This window comes from Dinoponera quadriceps, unplaced genomic scaffold, assembly GCF_001313825.1.
Source record: "Dinoponera quadriceps isolate SergipeBrazil2010 unplaced genomic scaffold, ASM131382v1 scaffold3164, whole genome shotgun sequence".
In the NCBI taxonomy this organism is placed as follows: domain Eukaryota; kingdom Metazoa; phylum Arthropoda; class Insecta; order Hymenoptera; family Formicidae; genus Dinoponera; species Dinoponera quadriceps.
The window spans coordinates 524,083-544,234 of record NW_014557186.1 but is presented as its reverse complement, the minus strand read 5'-3'; the positions used below and the strand labels follow the sequence as shown (position 1 = coordinate 544,234).

The window sequence follows — 20,152 nt, the reverse complement described above, 5'->3', positions numbered from 1 at the left end:
CCCCCGCCACACCCCTCCAGTTTCAAAACGCGAGACGATCGTTCCCGTAGCGAACTATTCGCAAATTAGATCGAACCGCGCGCGCGAAGAGAATCGACGAACCGGACGTCGTCGTTCGTCGCCTTCTGTTGGTGGGATATCGCATATGTAATGGCAAAATCGCTTTTCCGCCGAATAACGGCGAGGATCGGGCAGCGTATAAACCGATCCTCGTGCAAATTATTCGATTATAATCGCGGAATAATTTCCTGCGCAAAGAGGGCATTCGATCGCGCACGGAGAAAAAGGCTTCCTCAGATTTAGTATTTCTATTTGTTTGACGAAAATTTGTTTCATAGAAAACAACATACACGAAATATTATTTGAGTAGAAATTTCATCGTCTCACTCGAGAAAACTCGATTATTTAACAGAAAGAACGCTGGCGTTTGGAATAATATCTTTCAACCGAATAACATATTATTTGGTTACGATAAATATGTAAAATGAGACAAGTAATTTCTTCATAAGAAAATTATCTTTCGTTTCGGACAAATTTCTCATTTAAGATAAAGATACATATATCCGTGGAAAAGTCCAACAATCAATCTAACTTATTAATCAAAACGTTAGTTCCTTTGAAACACGCCAATAACGAAACTTGTTCGGATGCGATAAGATTTATTAAGTTTGAAGAAATCTCTTTCTCAGTGCACGAGCGGTGGGAGGTCTTCGGAAGATTTCGAGAGCTGGGGTGAGGAAAAATGACCGTGTACGGCCGAGAAAATAGGATCGCCTCGTCGGCTCGATGAATGGATCATCGCGCCCGGGCGCGGGCGAAGAGCGGATTAATTTATTGCACGGATATTTATTATATATTCGACTCATACTTTTTCCCCGTGCGCGTTCGCGCGCGGGGCAGATTAAATTTCACATTCGTCGTTCAACGCCGGCTGACCTTTCCGCACTTTAATGTGTGCTAAACATCGGACGCAAATAGCTATTCGCCAAAGTTAGGCCATACTAAAATCGAACGTCCGATAAACTCGTTTCTGGCAAGCTCGTGCCATCTGACGCAAGCTCTCGAAAGTCGATAAGCAAGCAGTCGCAGGGAACTTCGAAGTCTAGGAACGCTTCGAAATATCGATATTTTGCTCACCGACTATTCTTCCGTCCTCTCCCTCTCTCTCTCTTTCTCTAGCATCGGCACTGGTATCACGAGAATCGTCTGTTTTCTATTGCTGCACTGAAAAAAATATTAATTACTACTTGCTGGATAATAATGAACAATTAATACCCTTGACAAATCTTTCTGCTGTGCGAAGAAATTTTTCGCCGTCTAAACGAATTTTTCTCTGCTCTCACTGTATTGACAAACATTTGCTGTTCTGGCAGAATTTCTTTTCGTCCGTGAACGAGCAGAGGTGTCGATATCCCCTGAAATTGATACGTGTCTTAAGTTTCGCCCGCGCGTCCTCTTTTCCACTTCTCACACCTAAAGAGAGAGAACGAGAGAGAGAGAGAGAGAGGGAGATACTTCTTTAAAATTCATGTCGATACGCCTATATGACGGCAATTCGGAAATATCGAGCGTGACACGCTTTTGGGAAATATATTTGCATAGTTCGCCGGCGATCGGTTCCTATCGGCGCGTCGCGAGGGATAAAGATCGACGTTTTGTGAGCGTCGCGAGAATAAATCGTGTCAAATTAGCGGGGGAGATTTATTCACGGACGAAGGTGCACTCGCGCTCGTTAGACGCAGCATTGAAATAGACGGACGCGGATATATTTAGATGTAGGGCGCCGCGTATATCCATTCAGCATCGTCGCGAAGCACTCGACGAGTCAATTCAATAATTCGCCATTTCGGCCAGCCGACGATCGACTACGCGCGAAATTGCATTCCGGGGATTGTAATTAAGACCGCCGACTCATCGTCGGCCGCTTCTTTATTCGCCGAATCGATCGCCCGCAAATGTCCGGGATAGAATTTCACCTGAACTTACTCCCTGTATCTCAGGGGTGTTCCTTCCTCCCTCCATCCTTCCCTTCCTCTCTCTCTCTCACTCTCGGCGATTGAGGGAAAGCTGAACGATCGATTGCATTTGTTGGCGAATTTTGACTTTGATTTTTCTCTCACTAAGAATTCGCTGGTTAATTCTTTGAGCTGATTCGATGCTCGTTTGCAGCCGCAATGAAAAAAATCAAAAACGTCGAACAGAAACTTAACAAAAGTTACCCCGAGAAAGAGGAGAGCAGTTAAACCGAACAGTATTGACCCGGCTCTGCGGATTGCCTGCAGGTAATCGAGGCGTTCTATCTCGCTCTTCTCCCACCTCTCTCTCTCTCTCTCTCTCTCTCTCCCCAACGCGCGCTCACTCACCTGCGTCATGTTCCCCTCTCCGTTTTTTCACAATCCATGTATCTTCCGAAAGGATTTTGAACTACCGGGTTGCTCAATTTTTTTTCGAAAACTCAAAGCCTACTTTTACTCGCTGGACACAATTCTATTTTTTTTCGTTCTCTTTTTATCTCTCCCACTATGGAAAAAAAAAAGCGATCGATACGTTATTCAATAAAGCTACGCCTAACTATAAAAATATTGATTTTGTAAGTTCGTAAAAATCTGCACGAACTTCTCGAAAACGTTCCAACATTACACTCACGTATATATTTTTATGTGTACATATAGTTATGCATATATAGACGACACGGTTGAAATCGATAATGCGAAACATTACTCGCCCTTTTAACCAATCGAAACGATTAGAATGCGAGTCCTCCGCGAGTCCTCCGACGAGGCCATTGAAGGATCCTCGTTCATGTGACGCTCTTTTGCGTCTTTTTTTTCGTTACTTTTTTTTTTAATCAAATCTTCTCGGAACGTGTGTCCCGTGTAAAGGCGACGTCGATATCGGCGTATCTTGCCAGCGTCGGCCGCGTCACTGTCGACGCATAGCATGTCGTGCATATTCGACGGCCGCACTGGAATACTGGGGCAGAACGGATGTAGGGTCACCGACTCGGCCGCGAAGCGCGTCGCGGCGTACCGAGGGGCGTCGTTCCATAAACGGTTAACCCCGCGGAGGATTCCGAAGCTTTCTGTAACGCGCCGGCGATGGCCTATAATGCGCGCGATTATTAGCCGAGCGAGCCTCGCTCGAGCGAAGGAAACTTCTCGGCAATAATCGCTGTCATAGGCTCTCGAGAGACCATGGCCTCTTTCCCGATAGACCAGGCAAAGGTGATACAGGACGGCCTGAAACGAAGAATTCGGGAATTCTGTGACAGCGATATGCTGTGAACCTTGACTTGCACGTGTCTTCCGGATAGAGTCCCTCGGGTGAGAGTCTAAATGTCTCCGACTTCTTATTGATCGGTACAGATTGCTATTTGATCGAAAATTGCGGAACTGAAGACTGTCGAATAAAGGTACTCTATCTGACACAACTCGCTATTCTGAGATGAGAGATGAACACGGAAGAAACTAATTATTTAGAAATTGAAAAAAAAAATATATATATATTTTTTTCTTCAATTTTTTAAACATTAATTTTTTCCATATATATGTATGTATAGCATTATATATAACAAGATAAATCACACACGCACATACACGCACACATATATATCTTTAGAAAAATATGTCTGCATATAGGAAGGATGAAACTATCAATTAGTTGTTAAAAATTCCACAGGAGAAGACTGACAAAAAGTAAAAATAATTCATATGCACGATGATGTTTCTCAGGTTCAAAATTTAATGTATTAATAAGCGAAATCCATAATGCTTATTTTTCGGGATTTGTTGCTACAGCTGCCATATAAAATCTTTTAACACTTGTACAACCTGCTATACAACAGTCATTTTTACTAATTTTAATAACACTATACAAAATATTAATGGAGTTTTCTTTTAGGGGTTAACTCGATATATTAACCCGACACCCTTCATAGGTAGAACTTTTAATGACAAACCAGATGCCATTTCTCAAAAGATCACATATATCCGGATTCTTATTTGAGGAGCCCTATTCCGGAGAATGACGATTCAAGTCGAAATTTCGACCCTATGTTAAGTCTTTAATTCTATAACACAATAGGAGAGCAAAATATACTTAATACTTCAATTTCAATATAACACAACTTACTTGATTTAATTTACTTTGACCGTAATGATGTCTTGAATTTCTGAATTTCGTGAATAAATGTCAATATTATCAAAGCAGGTTTTCATTAATTTATAGTCCATCTAAGTAGGCGCAGGTTACTATTAAGAGCGTTAAAGTGACAGCCAAATTTCGACTCCGGGAGCGACGAGTCCCGCTGAATGTCCTGAGATGTTCTTCTTTAAATGAAACTCGACGCGAAGAAAGAATCCCTGAGAAGTAGTCACGAGACTATTCGTTTTGTCGTGCACGTATATCCTGGGTTTAACATTGTAAGCGGAAACTTCGGCTTTGAAGAGAAGGGGGACTCCTAATACATTGCCGACCTCGGGTAATCCCCCGCCTCACGGATCGTCGATCGGGCGCCAGCCTGATTTCAACGAAAATACCCGATCGGCTTCCCTTTTCAGATCTCAAGGTATCAACGTCCTAAATAATACCGAATCAGACGAGAGTCCCGCCGTGAAAGTGTGTTATCGCAGCCCGTAAAAGAGAACGAGGTCCGATGCTCAAGGCCCGATTCACAAGGCGGCGAGCGATGCGCTAAGGACGGAAGAAAGTAACGAAGGACGAGGGGAGAGGACGTTGGCGCGTGCTCGGCGCGATGTGTCCTTCGAAAGACACGTCCGATTCGGCCGCGTCGCTACGTGGCACATCGAACTACCGCGAAATCGAAGGCGAATGCATTATCTCATCAGCGGTACCGGCGCGTTCCAATTCCTGCTTAGCAGCCCTGCTTATGCCGCTATGACGAGAAAGAGAGAGAGAGAGCTTTCACGACACGACACGACACACCGGCACGACACGGATACACACGCGAGCGGCAGGCGAGTTAGAAAGAAAGGAAGCGAACGGCCGACCGACCGGCTGACCAACCACGGATACGCCTCTTCGGGGTGGTTGCCTACCATAAGTCGTGCAGGTCATGCACGACGGGTCAGAGGAGAGAGAGAAGTCAGTCATACCGACGCCGTGCTACCATTCGCGTCAGTGATTGGTCGAGGCTGCTCCGTCCGTCCGTCCCGAGGATACCCAAAGCCGATCTCGCTCTCGTGCTTAACACGTACACGTGCAAACGTACGCGCGCTAACCTGACGAAGGGCCGAGGGAGCTTTCGCGGGAGAGAGCTCGTGAATGGTGCGCTCTTATTATCTCCGGACAGGCTTCCGCGTCACGTGACGACGACGACGACGGGTGGGTAGAGAGAGAGAGAGAGAGAGAAATAGCGAGAGGAAGATAGAGTGGCTGGTTGGGATGAAAGAGAGAGAGAGAGAGAGAGAGGCTGTGTGTGAGGAAACGCGTGAGATGAATGAGTGGTTGGTACGGCTGTTTCACGTGTCCTCCTTTCTGACAATGTGGTGTCTTCAGGTAACATGAGCGAAGAATTCACGCGAAGCGAGAGGGAGAGAGAGAAGCTTCATTTCGCTGGATATCGTGCGCGAGAGTGATCAGTTAATAAAGTAACGGCCGGTTGAAAATATTTCGCGGTGCTTACCGTATCGTTCTCGAGTGCACAGGCGAGGAAGCACGTGAGCTGGCCGGGCGGAATTTACTTTTACCGCGCGGAAATTCGTTCGCTTCATTGAGCGGGTAATAGCACTCGAAGAGAGAGAGAGAGAGAGAGAGAGAGTGCCTAACATTCGAGAGGTTCTCCCGCCGATCGATTCGCCGTTGAATTTTCAGTCGGGCCAGAGAGAGAGTCGGGTTACATCAAAGACTCTCTTTGTGGAGAGCTCGCCCTCGTCTCTCTCTCTCTCTTTCTTTCTCTATCTCTCTCCGTCGCGGCACTTGGCCGAGAGTATTTTTTCCGCTCTCATCTCTCTTGTACCTCGAATAAGGAGAGCGGAGAGAGGAGGCGGGGGTGACTCTTAATTCGCAGCAGACCATAAACAAGCCCTGAAGAACGTCTCCGCGGGGTCAGCAAGAACTCGCAGAACTTAACGAAATCGAGTCGTCCTAGTTGCGCGCGAGTTGCCGAGAACAGTGTTATCCCTTCGGAGCGCTACCTTCTTCTCCCCCCCCTCCCCTCCCCCCGCGACCCGTAACGATCGAAGGTTGATTGGCGAGCTCTACTTACGCAGCACGTTTAACACGGGTGACTTTGTACCACTGACGACTACTTTATGTGGATCTACTTTTCCGTTTCTTTCGAACGGTAATATAGTGTAGAGCTTTGCTGTTTTTATCGCTTTAATTCAGAACGTCGCGTACGGCCGCAGCTCGCGCGTATTCATCTCTCTCTCTCTCTCTCTCTCTCTCTCTTTGTCCCTGTCTCTCGCGTTTCTCCCCGGAATCTTTGCCGAAGGCGGTCGACCTTCGTAAAATCGTTTTCCCGGGAATCCTTTTAATTTTTAACCGCGTATTGATGAAAATTAATAACGTCCATGTGTTGGTAATGATGACAAACGATCGGGACGTTCGGAGGTATTCGCGAATATGTCCGTCCGTAATTTCGCCCCCTCACACACGTGAAATTGACATTTATTACTTAGTTAAGTAAAGTTACGGGAAACTAGTTTTTCTTCTTTCAACAAACGGTAAATTCGTGCCCCTTAATATCGCCCGCTGAAAATCCGACACCACAGGCGAACTCATCGGGCGAAATCTAACGGCCGATACAAGCATCGTGTCTTCCCTCTTTTCGTAGTTGATTAGATCTACTTTGCAAATTGCCGACACATTTTCGCGCAATTCGTATCTGTGTCACCGGTCATCACCGTGTTCCTTCCAGCTTCATGCCGAGATGTTAGTCGGTTCGCATTAGGGCGGTTCTCCTCGCAGAATTCTATTATTAGATTACAGCTAACTTCCATCGATTGTTTAACATTTTTTCATGCCACTGCATCTTTAATAGATCCTTAGCTTCGGATTAACCTCATTTGGTTGCCTTTGAACCCAAAGGTCTATTAAAGTCATTTTTTCATCGTTGAATCGTCGGCCACACGTAATATCCATGCCGAAGGACTATCTCTCTCTCTCTCTCTCTCTCTCGCTAATCGTTAAAAATGGCGCGCCCGCGAAATTACGGAATTACGGGTTCTCCTCGCAACAACTTCGTTTTATCCCTGAACGCCTTTCGTGCGAGACGGCGCGCGACTGCACGGAACCGTCGCGTCCGTCTTCAAATCGGGGTTAGCATGCCAGGTGAGCCTCGTTTTCTGGTATTGACCAGGTAGTTGTGGCGCCTTGCGGTGCCCTGTAGCACTGCCATCTTCCAACTGTTGGCGGAAGCATGTTGGTGATCACATTTTTTCCCCCCCTCTCTCTTCGCACTGGAACAGAAGGTGAAAACGCGATACATCTCCTACTCTATACGTTATTAAGCTTGGAAAAGTATCATCCTGTATGGGGGGGTTAGCAGGCGGGAAGTCGTCGGAATGTCTGGCCGGTGAGCGGCTTTGGCGAAAAAGCGGGAAAAACGGAAGACGCGACCTTCCGACGGCCGGGAGATTGAATGGCGAACGCGCGAGGGTCTGGCGCGATCGCGGTGAGTCGCGTCGCATTCATCTCTTCCGTGTGACCAAATACAGCGGTTAGAGGGAAACTCGGGCGGAGTGGATTGGCCGATCGCCAACCCGATCAACGGACTGCATTCCCTAGCCACGTGCTGCGCTCGCGTGGAGAGCAGCCGTCTCGCCAACTACAGGCTATTTCGTTTTACTACCGGAGGCCTCCTCATACTCGACTCATCTCGCCAACTGAACGTTTTTCATCATTGCCCTTCTCCCCTCCCCTCCCCACGTGTAACAATCGGTCGGCGTTGTGCTGCCACCCAGCGGTCCCCGTCCGGACTCGAACGTTTTGAGGATGATGCCAGAGGGTGGACGGTGGCTGATAGCCGTTATCAGTCGGCATCTCCGCGCGATCGCGATAGACGATTGATTCACGCATCGTCTCTTCTCTCTCTCTCTCTCCCTCAGTCGGAAACATTCCGTAATACGTCCTGCGGAAACTTCCCGAGAGCTTGTTGTTCGGCCGTTCGTTGCTCCGACAAAACTCGAGCGCATCGATCAGGCCGCTCGGAGTTGCTCCTCTTCACTTTAGGTCTTACAAAATCCCACCCTTTGCAGTTCCCGCTGAGACGTTGGGACGAGTAAAACGTAGCGGGGTTGTTTTCTATTTATTTCTTTCCTTTTTCTTACCTGAGCAGTTACCTTCGACTTAGGTCCGCGTTTAGAACGAAACGCGAGTAATCTCCAATTTGAGAACTCGGAGAACGTGACGACAGTTACGCGTGTAGGCTCGTCGTTGATTATATATTGCCCTGAGTGAGTATGAGAGGGAGGAAGAGAATGGGTGTGTGTGTGTGTGAGAGAGAGAGGGGGTGAGAATGAGAGGAAAAATAGGGGACGAATCGAGCGGTGCGTGCTGGATTAAGTGTTATCATTCCGATCGGTGTGTCGGTCTGCTCACCTCCCCCCGACTAATCCGGGTTATCCTACTGCCCCTGTTCCACTCTCCTCCACCGTCTCTCACCCCCCGTCTCTCACCCTGACCAGCCCGTCGCGCTTGTCGCGCTCCGCTGGCGTCTCGTGGTCTGCGGTGCTGCCACCAATCGTTTTCTTCGAAAATCAGAAACATGGCGCGCGGGCGCGAAGCGGGGTGGGTTGCGGTGGCAAGTTGGAACCGGGGACAACAACGTGTTCGCGTTTAACGGATCGCCGCCGTCCGTGAACGGACTTCCTGGGCTCGTCGACGAACGACTAACCCGCTGAACTTGTTTACCAAGGATCAGGTGAGCTCGCGATCGCGAAGTCGGTCAGTCAGTCGGGATACCTCCCCTTGCGTTTCGATCGAGCAGCAGAACTGGCGCGTGTGTCTCGTCATCCTCCGGTCGGCCGATCCAACGGTCCCCGTTTACGCCCGGTGCGCTGGGAGTCGTCGTCGCCACCACCCTTTCCCAATTCCGCGCATCGTTACACCTAATATCTGATCGCGCGTGCCGCGGTGCTGCCATCGCGCGGCGGAAGTAAGGGCAGATCAACACGGTGGGGGGTTGGGGAGGGCCGTCGCATCACGTCGCGGGTGAGTCGGCGTGATCGTGTCGACGGAAGTAGGATCTCGCGGCGCGTCCCAGCATCTCTCGACACCGTCGTCGTCGTCGTCGCACGTTGTCGTCCACCTCCCTTCCCTTCGCGGTCTCCCGCGTTCCTTCTCCTCGCCCCCCTCTCCCTCCTTGTGGGTGCGCGTCTCTCAAGCCCTCCCGGAGCGATCGGATGAGTGCGAGTCGGAGTGAAAGGGACGGACGGATCGGTGTGCATGAAGCTGGGCAAGCCGGCGTGCCGGGTTCCACCCCGGCTGCGCGGCGCGTCCATGCTGGGCCCTTCGTCAGAATCGGCGCGTTCGCAGAGCCGCTCGGTGAGGCAGCAGCAGCGGGCCAGTGAGATCGCGACGAGGAGAGCGGCGGGAGCGATCGGTCGGCCGAACCGCCGAGGGACAGGGTGCGCGGGGTCATCGGCAGCCACGGAGGTCGGAGAGGTGGAGTCATCGGCCGGCGAGATCATCGCGGGTTTGAATGGGTGGGCCGGGCGCCGGTAGGGTTACCAGGCACGAGCTGAACGCGGTGCCCCAGAGCCACGTCGGTCACGGGGAACGTGTTCTCGTCGAGCAGCCAGCATCAGCAGGCTGCCGCTGTCACGCACCGGGACGAGCATCCGGCAGTGCCGACCGACCGTCCGCCCAGCAGTTGCCACCGTCGCCGCCGCCGCTCACCTCCCTGCACATCGGCAACACCAACGACGGCGGCACCGTCTGCGCCGTTCTCACCGGCAACACCACCACCAACGTCAACGATAACAACAACAACACCGACGGCAAGGTTAAAAAGGCGGTCGCCATGTCCTCGCCGCCGAAACATCGCCGGGGCTTCGACCCCAACGACCCGGCCGAGTATCACCGCTATCGTCGCGTTAAGACGAAGCAGCGGTGAGTGCATTCACCTATGATCTATATATATATATGTATATATACATATGTATATATATATATATATATTCACATATATTTCAATTGTTTCTTCTTTGATACATTGGAAAGCTCTCATTGATAATCGGCTGATATATCGCGCCTATGATCCATGTTCCCTTCTCAGGTTTTCTGTTTTTGTGTATACGTTCCCTCGTCCTCCCGATCGTCCGCTCGGTTCGTAGACGAAGCTTAGTCCTCGGACGTTATCCTCCGCCTCGCGTCCACGTGTACGCGAGTCGGTCTTTCAAATTGTTTGTCACCTTTCGGAGATACACGCGCCACGTGCATTTCTCCCTCGCGAGTCTTAAGGGTCGAAGTTTGACTCGCAGTTCGGAGTGTAATTCATGTAATTGGGTTAAGTCAGGCACGGTGGTGTTCCACTTGGTGACTGATCTCTCGCGACGAGCATCGGCTCGATTGGGAAAACTGTTCGACAGTCGAAACAGTCGAGCCGATGTCCTTCCTCCCCTTTCTTTTTCACTTCCTTTTGCGCGATCCATCGTCGGTACTCGTCGCCGGTTAACCCGCGAAATTTATTCCCGGATTCACCGGACTGTCAGCGGGAAATACAATGAGGCACGCTTACCATGACTCACGTGCTTCCGTCGATTCTACATTATCTTTTTATCGATCGATGTCCGTGTTTATTGTCACATGTACGTTCGCGTCTCTTTCCCTTCTGCTTTCGATCGCTCGGCGAAATTAAATGTGTAACCAGTATATTACGAGCGACACGCCCGTTACTCGCGGAGAACTCGCGAAGAAACGATGGATCGCGGTGAAGCATGATGATCAACCACGAAAAACCTGAATTCTGTTTCCTTTCTCTCTCTCTCTCTCTCTTTCGCCAACTCCCACTTCCTTCAGCTCCGCGCCCTTGTCTCCCCCCCTCTCCCTTTTTTTGTCGGCGTTTTCATCGCCCTTGTCACGCAGCTTCCACTGATGCTGAATGCACAATGTTCACAGAGGCTTTGTATATCCCACATCGTGTGACCTTCGGCGCCGGACACAGACCTCCCCGAGATCCCCCGACATATCCACCAGCACAAGGCATTATAAAACACACACAAGCTTGCGATGTTCGATGTTGGATCGCTTACTGGTTGTATCCCCACCGCTGCAATGCGACGAAAGTACGAGTCACGTGATAATAAAAAAGATTGTTCATCATTTGTCCCGAATATATAAGGATATGCAAATATATCAATCTAGCGTTTCCTTCCCGAAGCACCTTGCGGCATCAGCATGACAGTGTTAAAATTAAGGTATATGGACCGATAGATCCAACGTGGTGTGGGATCTCTGTGGTGCGAATATATCGTATATATAAAATGGTCGGACCAAGTTATGTACAATATAAATATAGTGTGACTCTCTCACACACACACACACAATACATACATACCTACATACATATATATATGAACAGAAAAAGTAACAGAGTTCGCATATAAAATATAAGAATATACGTAACGTACGAAACACAATAAGATTGTCTAACGAAATTATAGGGATAGCTGATTTATATCATGTCCCTTCGTCCACATCCTTGGCCGATCTGGAAGAAGGAGAGATAAATCAGGTGTACCCTGCACGGATAAAGAATCAAGAATGAAATTATCCCAAGCGGTCAAAATTCTGTGTAAAATCACTGCCCGTGTCTTAATCGAAGCTTGGAATGCGCTGCCACGCCGTGGAATGGAGAGGCTTGCACTTGGGCGAAAAAGCAAAGAGTCCAAAAAGCTTTCATTACATTGCCGGGCTACTATCTCGATGTCACGGCGCGTGACCCTGCGTTTTTCGCTGCGAACAGCTCCGTGGAATGCTTTGTTGTTGGTGTGTCGACTCCGAGAAAGATTTTGGCTTCTGCTTGGAAGATGTACGAGGAAGCACATGGAAAAAAAAATGGAATGAGCGCCTTCACCAACTCCCACCGCTCTGTCTTTATTGTTTTTCTTTCTTTTTCCTTCACATTGCTCGTGTCGCGAAAGCATCCCGCCTCCCTTTAGCGAGTTTTGTGTGCCGGATCGCTCGCCAGCGTGCTCGAGACGCCGACGATTCGTTCGTTTATTAATCGAAGGGCCGAAGCATGTCGAGGAGTAACGCGACGTATTCCTGCAATCATATTCCGACGTTGCGAATTAGAGTCGGAATGTCCATGGAAACGACAAGCACCCTAATTTCTTCTTCGGTCTCGTCCCTTCGATTAGTACGATTTTGTCGGCTCGAAGGAGTCAGAAGAGGAATAGCGCGTTGTTCTTCCCGAAGATGCATTCGCATACCGTTTTGTGCACTGCGAGGAACGCGCATGCATGCGATCCTGCCGGCGGTTTGCACGTGAGTTGTGACAGGATGTTATAATATATATTAATACGAAGATTGTTTATAAGTTATTTCATTTGCGTGAACTCACGGAGATTACGTACGTTTTGTGATCTCAGGATAATTATACCGCTCTCGTTAACGTTGACGAGATGTTAACGAATACTATGATAAGACCGTTAGGAGGACGTGCAAGGCAGTACGAAGGTCTTGATTACCACGACGATCCATTTGTCGACCTTCAAATCAACCTGTCAATTCGCAAGAAAGTTCGTCGATTGACGAAGCTTGCTGCGCACAAACATACGCGGCTTCAATATATATTACTGCGCACAGTTTATTAATTCATTCATTGGCTAATAAAGTATATCTCTATATGAGAGAGAATGAAAGATAGATAGATAGATAAAAGGGGCAAGGGAGAGAGAGAGAAAGAGAGAGCGAATCCTTTTGCAAAAAAAAAAAAATAGTCGAATTGCGCGATCGATGAAGCATTCTTAACCGGCTAGACTTAGATAATTAGAAGTTCACACTGATCGATACATGTAATGAAGGATTCTTATTAGACAAAATATTCTTGAGCTTCGCCTGCGTTACGCTGACTTACACCGGCATGGTTAAAAGCTGAAGGAGGAGCTTTTTATCCTCTGAAAAGTTTACGTAGTTATATCAAACCGTTTCTCGTTTCCCCTTTTAAATACTACGAGTGCTACGTCGCACGTGTCTCTTCTTCGGAAACGTCGGTGGCAATTTATTACACGTTTCCCCGTCTTCATAATCGCGCGTCGGCACGAGCGCCGACGAGGAAACGAAGTGTCACAATGGAAGGCGAGATTTGCAACTCGTGTCTTGCGAGTTTAATGCGAAACTGAGATGAAAGCGGATAAGTGGAACGATATATACGTATGTACGACTCCGTTATTTTCGAGTCGCGTAGTTTTTCCGACGTCGCTCTTCTTCCCTTCTTTTCTCTCTCCCTCTCTCTCTCTTTCTCTCTTTTACTCTACAAGATTGCTAAAGTCCACGGAGCTACTGAAATTTACGTAACGGCGCGAAATCAATGGATGAAGTCCGACCCAATACTGCAGCTATCACTTGACGCTCGAACCTGGCGCGATGTTGAAATACTCGTTGTTAATATTTACGGTTTTTATTTATTCATAGGCATCCGAGCAAATGTATAGGTAGCAAACGGCAGAGTGACAGTGTAGCGGCAGCGGTAAAACGTGGTCTACAATGGGCAGTAGAAGTATGGAGGAAGAGTAAGAAGTTAACCAATCATAGTCGATTATTCTCTTTACATTCGAATATGATCGGTCAATTTCCTATTTACTTCTTATGAATACGCTCCCACCGCTCATCGACTATGCTCAACGGCGTAATAGCAACGTTACAGTTACTCGAACAGCGAAAACACGGAAAGGTTTTCGCTTCTCTCTTTCTCTCCCATTTCCCCCTCGTCTTTTTCTTTCTCTCACATATCGCGCATTCCGCATCTATCCATTCGCCTTTACCGCGCCATCCTTCAACCGGCTGTGTTCGTTTTATCCGTCACGTCGCGATTACCTCGCCGAGCAAATTTTATCTCTCGTCCCTTTTAATTGCGTCTCGCGAATCGATTCCTCCACTTCGTTCCTCCTCCTTTTTCGTTGTCCCGCTTTTTTGCCGGCGTTCCTAGTCTCACCTGCGACGTCGGTGAATTAAATCTCGCGTCTCGATTCAAATTCCTCTCTCCTTCTCTCCCTCGAACCCTTTCCCGGTGAAAGAAACGCGGTCGTTTATCACGCGATTATATCATCGCGGCTCGTGGGTTTTATTTCGTCGTCTACGGTTTTGCATACGTTGTTAGGTTTTTATTACCGTTACATTTCCTCTCTCGTCGATAATAAAGATCGCGTGATAATGTTCAGATAACACGTGTTCTTACCTAAGATGAAGATGACTATATATTTTGGATTACTTCCATCTACATAAGGATAAAGATGATCTATTTGTTCATCCGGATGATTATTACGATAGTTTTATTTAGACACCAGCACACACTGGACGTGTGATATTGCAATACGCACTTCGTGACATTGGCGATATAATCATTTACAAGCGTGAGGATTTACGGATCGGAATGATATTAACGATCAATCGCTCGATGCTTGGGTAATATCGGATTTATACGATTTGCCGAGAAGCTTTGATGCTTCCGAACGAACGTCGGTGCGACGTTCTGCAACATAATCGGCAAATAACGTTGCTGTACAAAATACCGAAACGCCGCTGTGACATTATTGGCTATAAATAATTAATTGCCAAAGCTATTAATATATTGCCGTACTGTACGTGTGTGTGTACGTGTATGCGCTTTATACACGACGGGAAATTAAATGGTTAAGCGCGGACGTAACGATCCCCGCTATTTATACAGCAGAAATGACAAAAGAGTTGAAAATTGGTAATAATGACAATGCGCGCGCGGAGTTAACCGGGATCAGCTTCTTTCCGGGGGTGATTCAGGGCGAGGAATTAATTACGGGCTGATTTAACGCGATAAAAACATTAGAGCCCTCCGCGAGACAGCCGTGTGCGATTGTTTGACGACGCCTCCCGCCGTTTACATGTAGCTTACTCGACATGCGCGCGTATGTGTGTGTGTGTACGCGCGCGTCTCTGAGGCATTCTTGTGTGCAAACACCTACGTTCTATACGCGGACAATTTGTATCTCTTCTCACGCGGCATCCTCGAGCATTTGGAAGCCCTTTAAGCGCTTGTATCTTATAAACTACACCGATATACAACCGAAAGACGTGCGCGGGTTCGACGGTAATGGCTTTCAAGTCTCAGAGCTTTCGCACGGCTCAAAAGCTGTTTGTGACAGACACGTCGACCGTAAAGAAGGTCGCGAGTGCGGAACGATAATCGAAAATTTGCTAATGCATCGCGCAATTCGTTAATGCATCGATGCGTCGACGAAATTGACGTCGCTCTGTGTCGTGAAACGCGACGAAAGAAAATATCCGAATTCGCATTTAACGAGAACGCGTTGTGTCTCGTAAACGAAAGAGATTTCCCGCGCGCGTTTTCCCGTCTTTGAGTGCGAAAAATCATATAAATTTATAATTCTTCGTAAAGAAAGAAAGAGGGAGGGGGAAGGGAGAGACGGAGTCTGACAAAATCAATTTGCCGAAATATTTATAGACGGCGTGAATAGAAACGTGATATCCGCCACTCGATATCATTCTCTCTCTCTCTGAAATGGCTTGAAGTGACCGTTATATAACCGCGATCTCTCTTTCGCCGTCCGATTTCTGAAGGGAGGAGACGCTCCGTTTGTTAATACTCTCTGACGAGTACAGACGCGGCTCGCTCGCTATTCGTGTCGACTGTTGAGCCATTGAAAGTACGAATTAATTACACTCGGCGCAATATGTCTGCAAGGAGTCTCGAATTTATCGGCTATCGCACCTCGTCGGTCGAGACAACACACACCGTGATCGACTCTCGGATAATTAATAATATTATATTTATGCCACGATGCGAAGTAATCGTCGACGATACCCACACATTGGGAAAAAAACATTTGAAATTTGCAACTGTAATCATCACGAAGAATAACAGTCGGGAGAAAAATTTTTTTCTGTCAAATGTTGTTACAGTGTCAATGATGATAACCTCACAAGCATATTTCTATTACTATTTTTATAAACCATGAAAACCATGAAAACATTTTTATAATAAAACCACGAGGTATATTGTAATTTTTCTCAGTGCACCGTCTGTCTCTCTCTCTCTCTCTCTCTCTTTCGTTGTCATTCCGAGATTCTTCGCTCGCTGAATCTGGCGTCACGGTTTGTCTCTGAGGGAAATTTTCCGTTAATCGCGAAATCCGCGAGAGACACTATTCACGCGAGAAATCTGATTGTGTGTGGAGAAATGGTCATTCTAATTTTACCCGCCGTGTCGATACGTTACTGATGTAGTCGCGACCATGACGGTCTTCCCTCAGGTTGACCGGAGCGATTAGCACCGTCTCTCGCGTCACAATCAATTAGTCGTTCTTGACGTGTCGAGGATGTCGCGGGCTTGAGTCTGCCCGACGGCCGGGCGAAAAGGCTGCGGAAACGCGAGACGATCCGTTATATAATGTAACATTTGAGTAACTCTTGTTACAAGAGTTTCGGTACTTCATGCGCGAAATTGACTCTTCGAGTTCGCGGGTGAGACGATATTCCGTACGGGAGGATGATTTTGAAGTGTGTAAACGATTCTTCCGCTGGCGAATCCCTCGGCGACAGGATCGGAGGGTGCGCTGAAAAAAGGATTTGGTAATAACTGTTAAAATTTGGCGGATATTTGCGACCGACCGAATATTTGATTACTGCAACTAAATAATGTAGTTCCGTATATTAAATATATAATATATCGGATTATGGTACTGTATATACAGTATGTGGCACTGAATCATTTAGTTGCGACGATCGAATGTTTGGTCTGCGAATATCCACCAAATTTTAATGCTCATTGCCAAATCCTTTCTTCAGTGTGGGATGACGATGTGTCATCATATTTCCGTCCCGGGGATATTTCGCTTGTTGTCAAATCGGTCAAATCGTGTCGTCAATATGAGGTGATGATTCAGGACGATTCAATTGATCGTCACGAAAGCAATCTGAGGTAGAACGGTCGGCGGATAAGCCGATTCGTAGAAGATCCGCGTTATGGTGTACCACGCGCTGCACGCGCTGCAGTTGCGCATGGATCCGCTCGCCGAATTGAATCAGAGGTCAGTGATCATTTCATATATTTTCATTGATAAGTTCGCGTTGATTCGGGGCTTGGCGGTCGACAGTTATTTCGTAACATTTTTCTAGGCATTGCGATTTTTCCGTCGCAAATATGTAGAATGAAACGTCTCTCCGAGGTCTCGCTTGTTGGAAGTGTCGACAATTTGGGGACTACTCTACGATTATATAATATTTATCAATTATACAGTAAATTGAACGTTCACCGCTCGGTATCCTAGTCGATTGAGTCGCGCGAGCTTCTCAGCGGCTTCTTCGGCGTTTTCGCCCCCGAGCTGGTAACGCAGTTCCACTCGGACGATAAGGAAGGTAGTCGCGAGCTTGAAAATTTCCTAAGCCTGCGACGCGAATATTTAGTCTCGAAAGCTCTCCGTGGGATGGCGTACCGCGACGTTTCTGTTTATTCTTTGGTATTATTATTGCGGCCACTTCTCGCGCTAAGGATCGTGAGCTTCCTTCCGAAAGGACTCCGAGAGGATTTTCGTCTCTGCGGATATTTTATCGGGTTCCTCACATTTTTACGTTCTGACGCGACACGACCTGACGTTCGCACGCGGTCGTATCAATATTGAAGGCGTAATCAATATCAAGGACGAAGAGAAATATGTTCGATAGCGGCGAAATATCGATATTTGAATATTCGGGACGACGGTAGGATGTGAGATGCACATGAGAACCTCGCGAGATCCCCATCACTCGAATAAGCTTACGGTATTCGCCCGGTGCGAATTGGGAATTGCTTCCTCGGGTCTCGGGGAATCGTCAAGTTTTGACGCTTAAAATTAGGGAAGCCCAAGTGGCAATAGCTGTTAAAGCTCTACATCCCGTCATAATTAATTGTCGTTTGCAAGCTGATGGAATGTAGCTTCTAGTTAAGATCTTTCTCCTTTCCACCCACTTCCTCACCTCGTACAGTTCTAGGATAATTTTATTCAATTAGAGATGTCGAGATTCAGTGTTTACCAAGCAGACGGACTGGAAGGCTTTAAACAGCTTTTCGCTTTTACGTGATATTTGCTTTCACTCGGAGCTGGAGATCGGAAGTTCTTTTCGGGGAATCTTTCGCCGGAAGGGTGGGCTGCGGAGGGTAAGCTCGAACGAGAATCACGTGTCTTGGAAACGGGAGGAGGAGGAGGAGGAGGGGGGCAGTGCTGCGAAGTTATCGGCGAAGATTGCGCCGCCTTTATTCCATTTCCCGTATTTACAATCGAGTTAATAAGCTCGTCGAATCTTGCCCATCGAATTATGACGCTGATGAATTTGCAACGGCATTCTTATTCGATTAATCTAATTAGGAAGTGAACGAAAAGTGAGGGTGGTAGTGGCGGCGGCAGCTCCGACCTTGCGATCGAAGCGAACCCCGCTCGGAAACTTTCGCGATTCGGCGGGTCAAGAGGGTCCCGTTTGTACACACAACATGTTCCCGAGATCTATCCAAACCGTCTTTCTAGCCAGATCACCTATTTACACGGCGCTTCTTTGGGCTTCAACTTAAAGACAAAAGTCCCATACTTCACGGACAAGTGTTTGGGGTAGTTTGGGCAACACGATATCGTCGGTATACGTTGCACCGTCGCGCGTTCTACCGCTGAAAAATAGTTACGTTGATGACCGCCAGCGATTGAGTTGTTCGGCGAAGAAGCGCTCGTTCCAAAGTAGTCGTTTATCCGTTGTTTCCTGAGATTTGTGAGGGAACGCGAGCTCTTGATCTTGCGAGTGGAATCTCTCCGGCGCTTTTGCCGACGATATTATATCGATTACCCGATTCGCGTTATCCCCGACGCGTGACTTACGGCGGCAGGAGTCATTCCGGAGGGTCTACCCTCGCACATATCGGCCTTACCTCGCAGCCGAAACTGCCGCGCGAAATCCCTGAAACCGCCGAGTAAATGAACAACCGTCCCGCGCGTTACTTGACGGCCAGGTGGGAGCCACGACGATGAGACGACGAATCTACCGCATGAAGCGTGACGAAAAGGGGGTGGTCGCAGACCCCCGCGGGACACCTCCGGAAGCCTCCAAAACGATCGCCGAAGAGGCATTTGAGGATAATGCGAGAGCCGCTGGTCTCGGGGCGGGATATCGACTTCGATGGCCGCGAAAACCCACGCACGAGCAGCAGCAGCAGCAGCACGAACAGTCGAGGGGTGGTCCGCGGGGGGGACGTTGGAAGAGGTGGATTCCACCCCTCTCTGCCTCTCTCTCTCCCGTACAAACACGTATCCACGTCCCCACCTACACACGGGAGCGAAGGCTGAACCGTGGCCAGCGTGTCTCGCGTGCTACGCGATACGCGCACCTACGGGGAAACACATACAAACCAGTGCATCGCCAGCGCGGCTAACTCCAACCCCCTCGCGGCGGGGCAGGCCGAACGAAAGTGAGAGAGAGAGAGAGAGAGGGGGAGGACGGGGAGTTTCACAGCCACGGTGGCGCCTCCGCAGAACGTCGCGGCGGTTCCTGGCGGCATCCCTCGGCCGGCGCCTTCCACTATACCTTCGCCGCCCTGCCGTCCCGTCGGAGATCGCGTTTGACTTCTCACCCTGCGTGCATCATCATCCGCGGAGTACACCACGCACGAGTACCACGGCAGTGTTCCGGGCGGCGGTGTTTCCCTCGAAGCTCTCGAAGTTGCCGCCTAAACACGCGTCGCGCCTCTCTCTCTCTCTCTTTCTCCCTCTCTCCTTATCTTTCACATTCCTCCTCCCGTGCCTGCCGTCGTCCCTACCCGGCCGCTCGCTGGCGTCCCGACACGCACCATTCGGCGATTCAGAAACCCACCGGGCTCGCTGCCGACGAAACGTGTTCGCTTTCGTGGACCAGTCTACTCCGCGTTAACTCCGGTAGTGACCTGTGACAGTGATCGCCCGCTCCCTCCCTCCAACCCGCCCCCCCCCCGGCTCCTCTTTCCGCGTGTCGG

At 48.6% G+C, this 20,152-nt stretch overlaps 1 protein-coding gene across 1 annotated transcript; it reads left to right on the top strand.

Annotated features, from left to right (window-relative positions):
- The first annotated feature begins 3,628 nt into the window (after positions 1 to 3,628).
- LOC106748768 lies at positions 3,629 to 13,138 on the top strand. Its single transcript, XM_014627623.1, has 2 exons — positions 3,629 to 10,074; positions 11,083 to 13,138. The coding sequence occupies exons 1-2, from the start codon at positions 9,665 to 9,667 to the stop codon at positions 11,363 to 11,365; spliced, it is 693 nt and encodes a 230-aa protein (XP_014483109.1). The 5' UTR covers positions 3,629 to 9,664; the 3' UTR covers positions 11,366 to 13,138.
- The last annotated feature ends 7,014 nt before the right edge of the window (positions 13,139 to 20,152 follow it).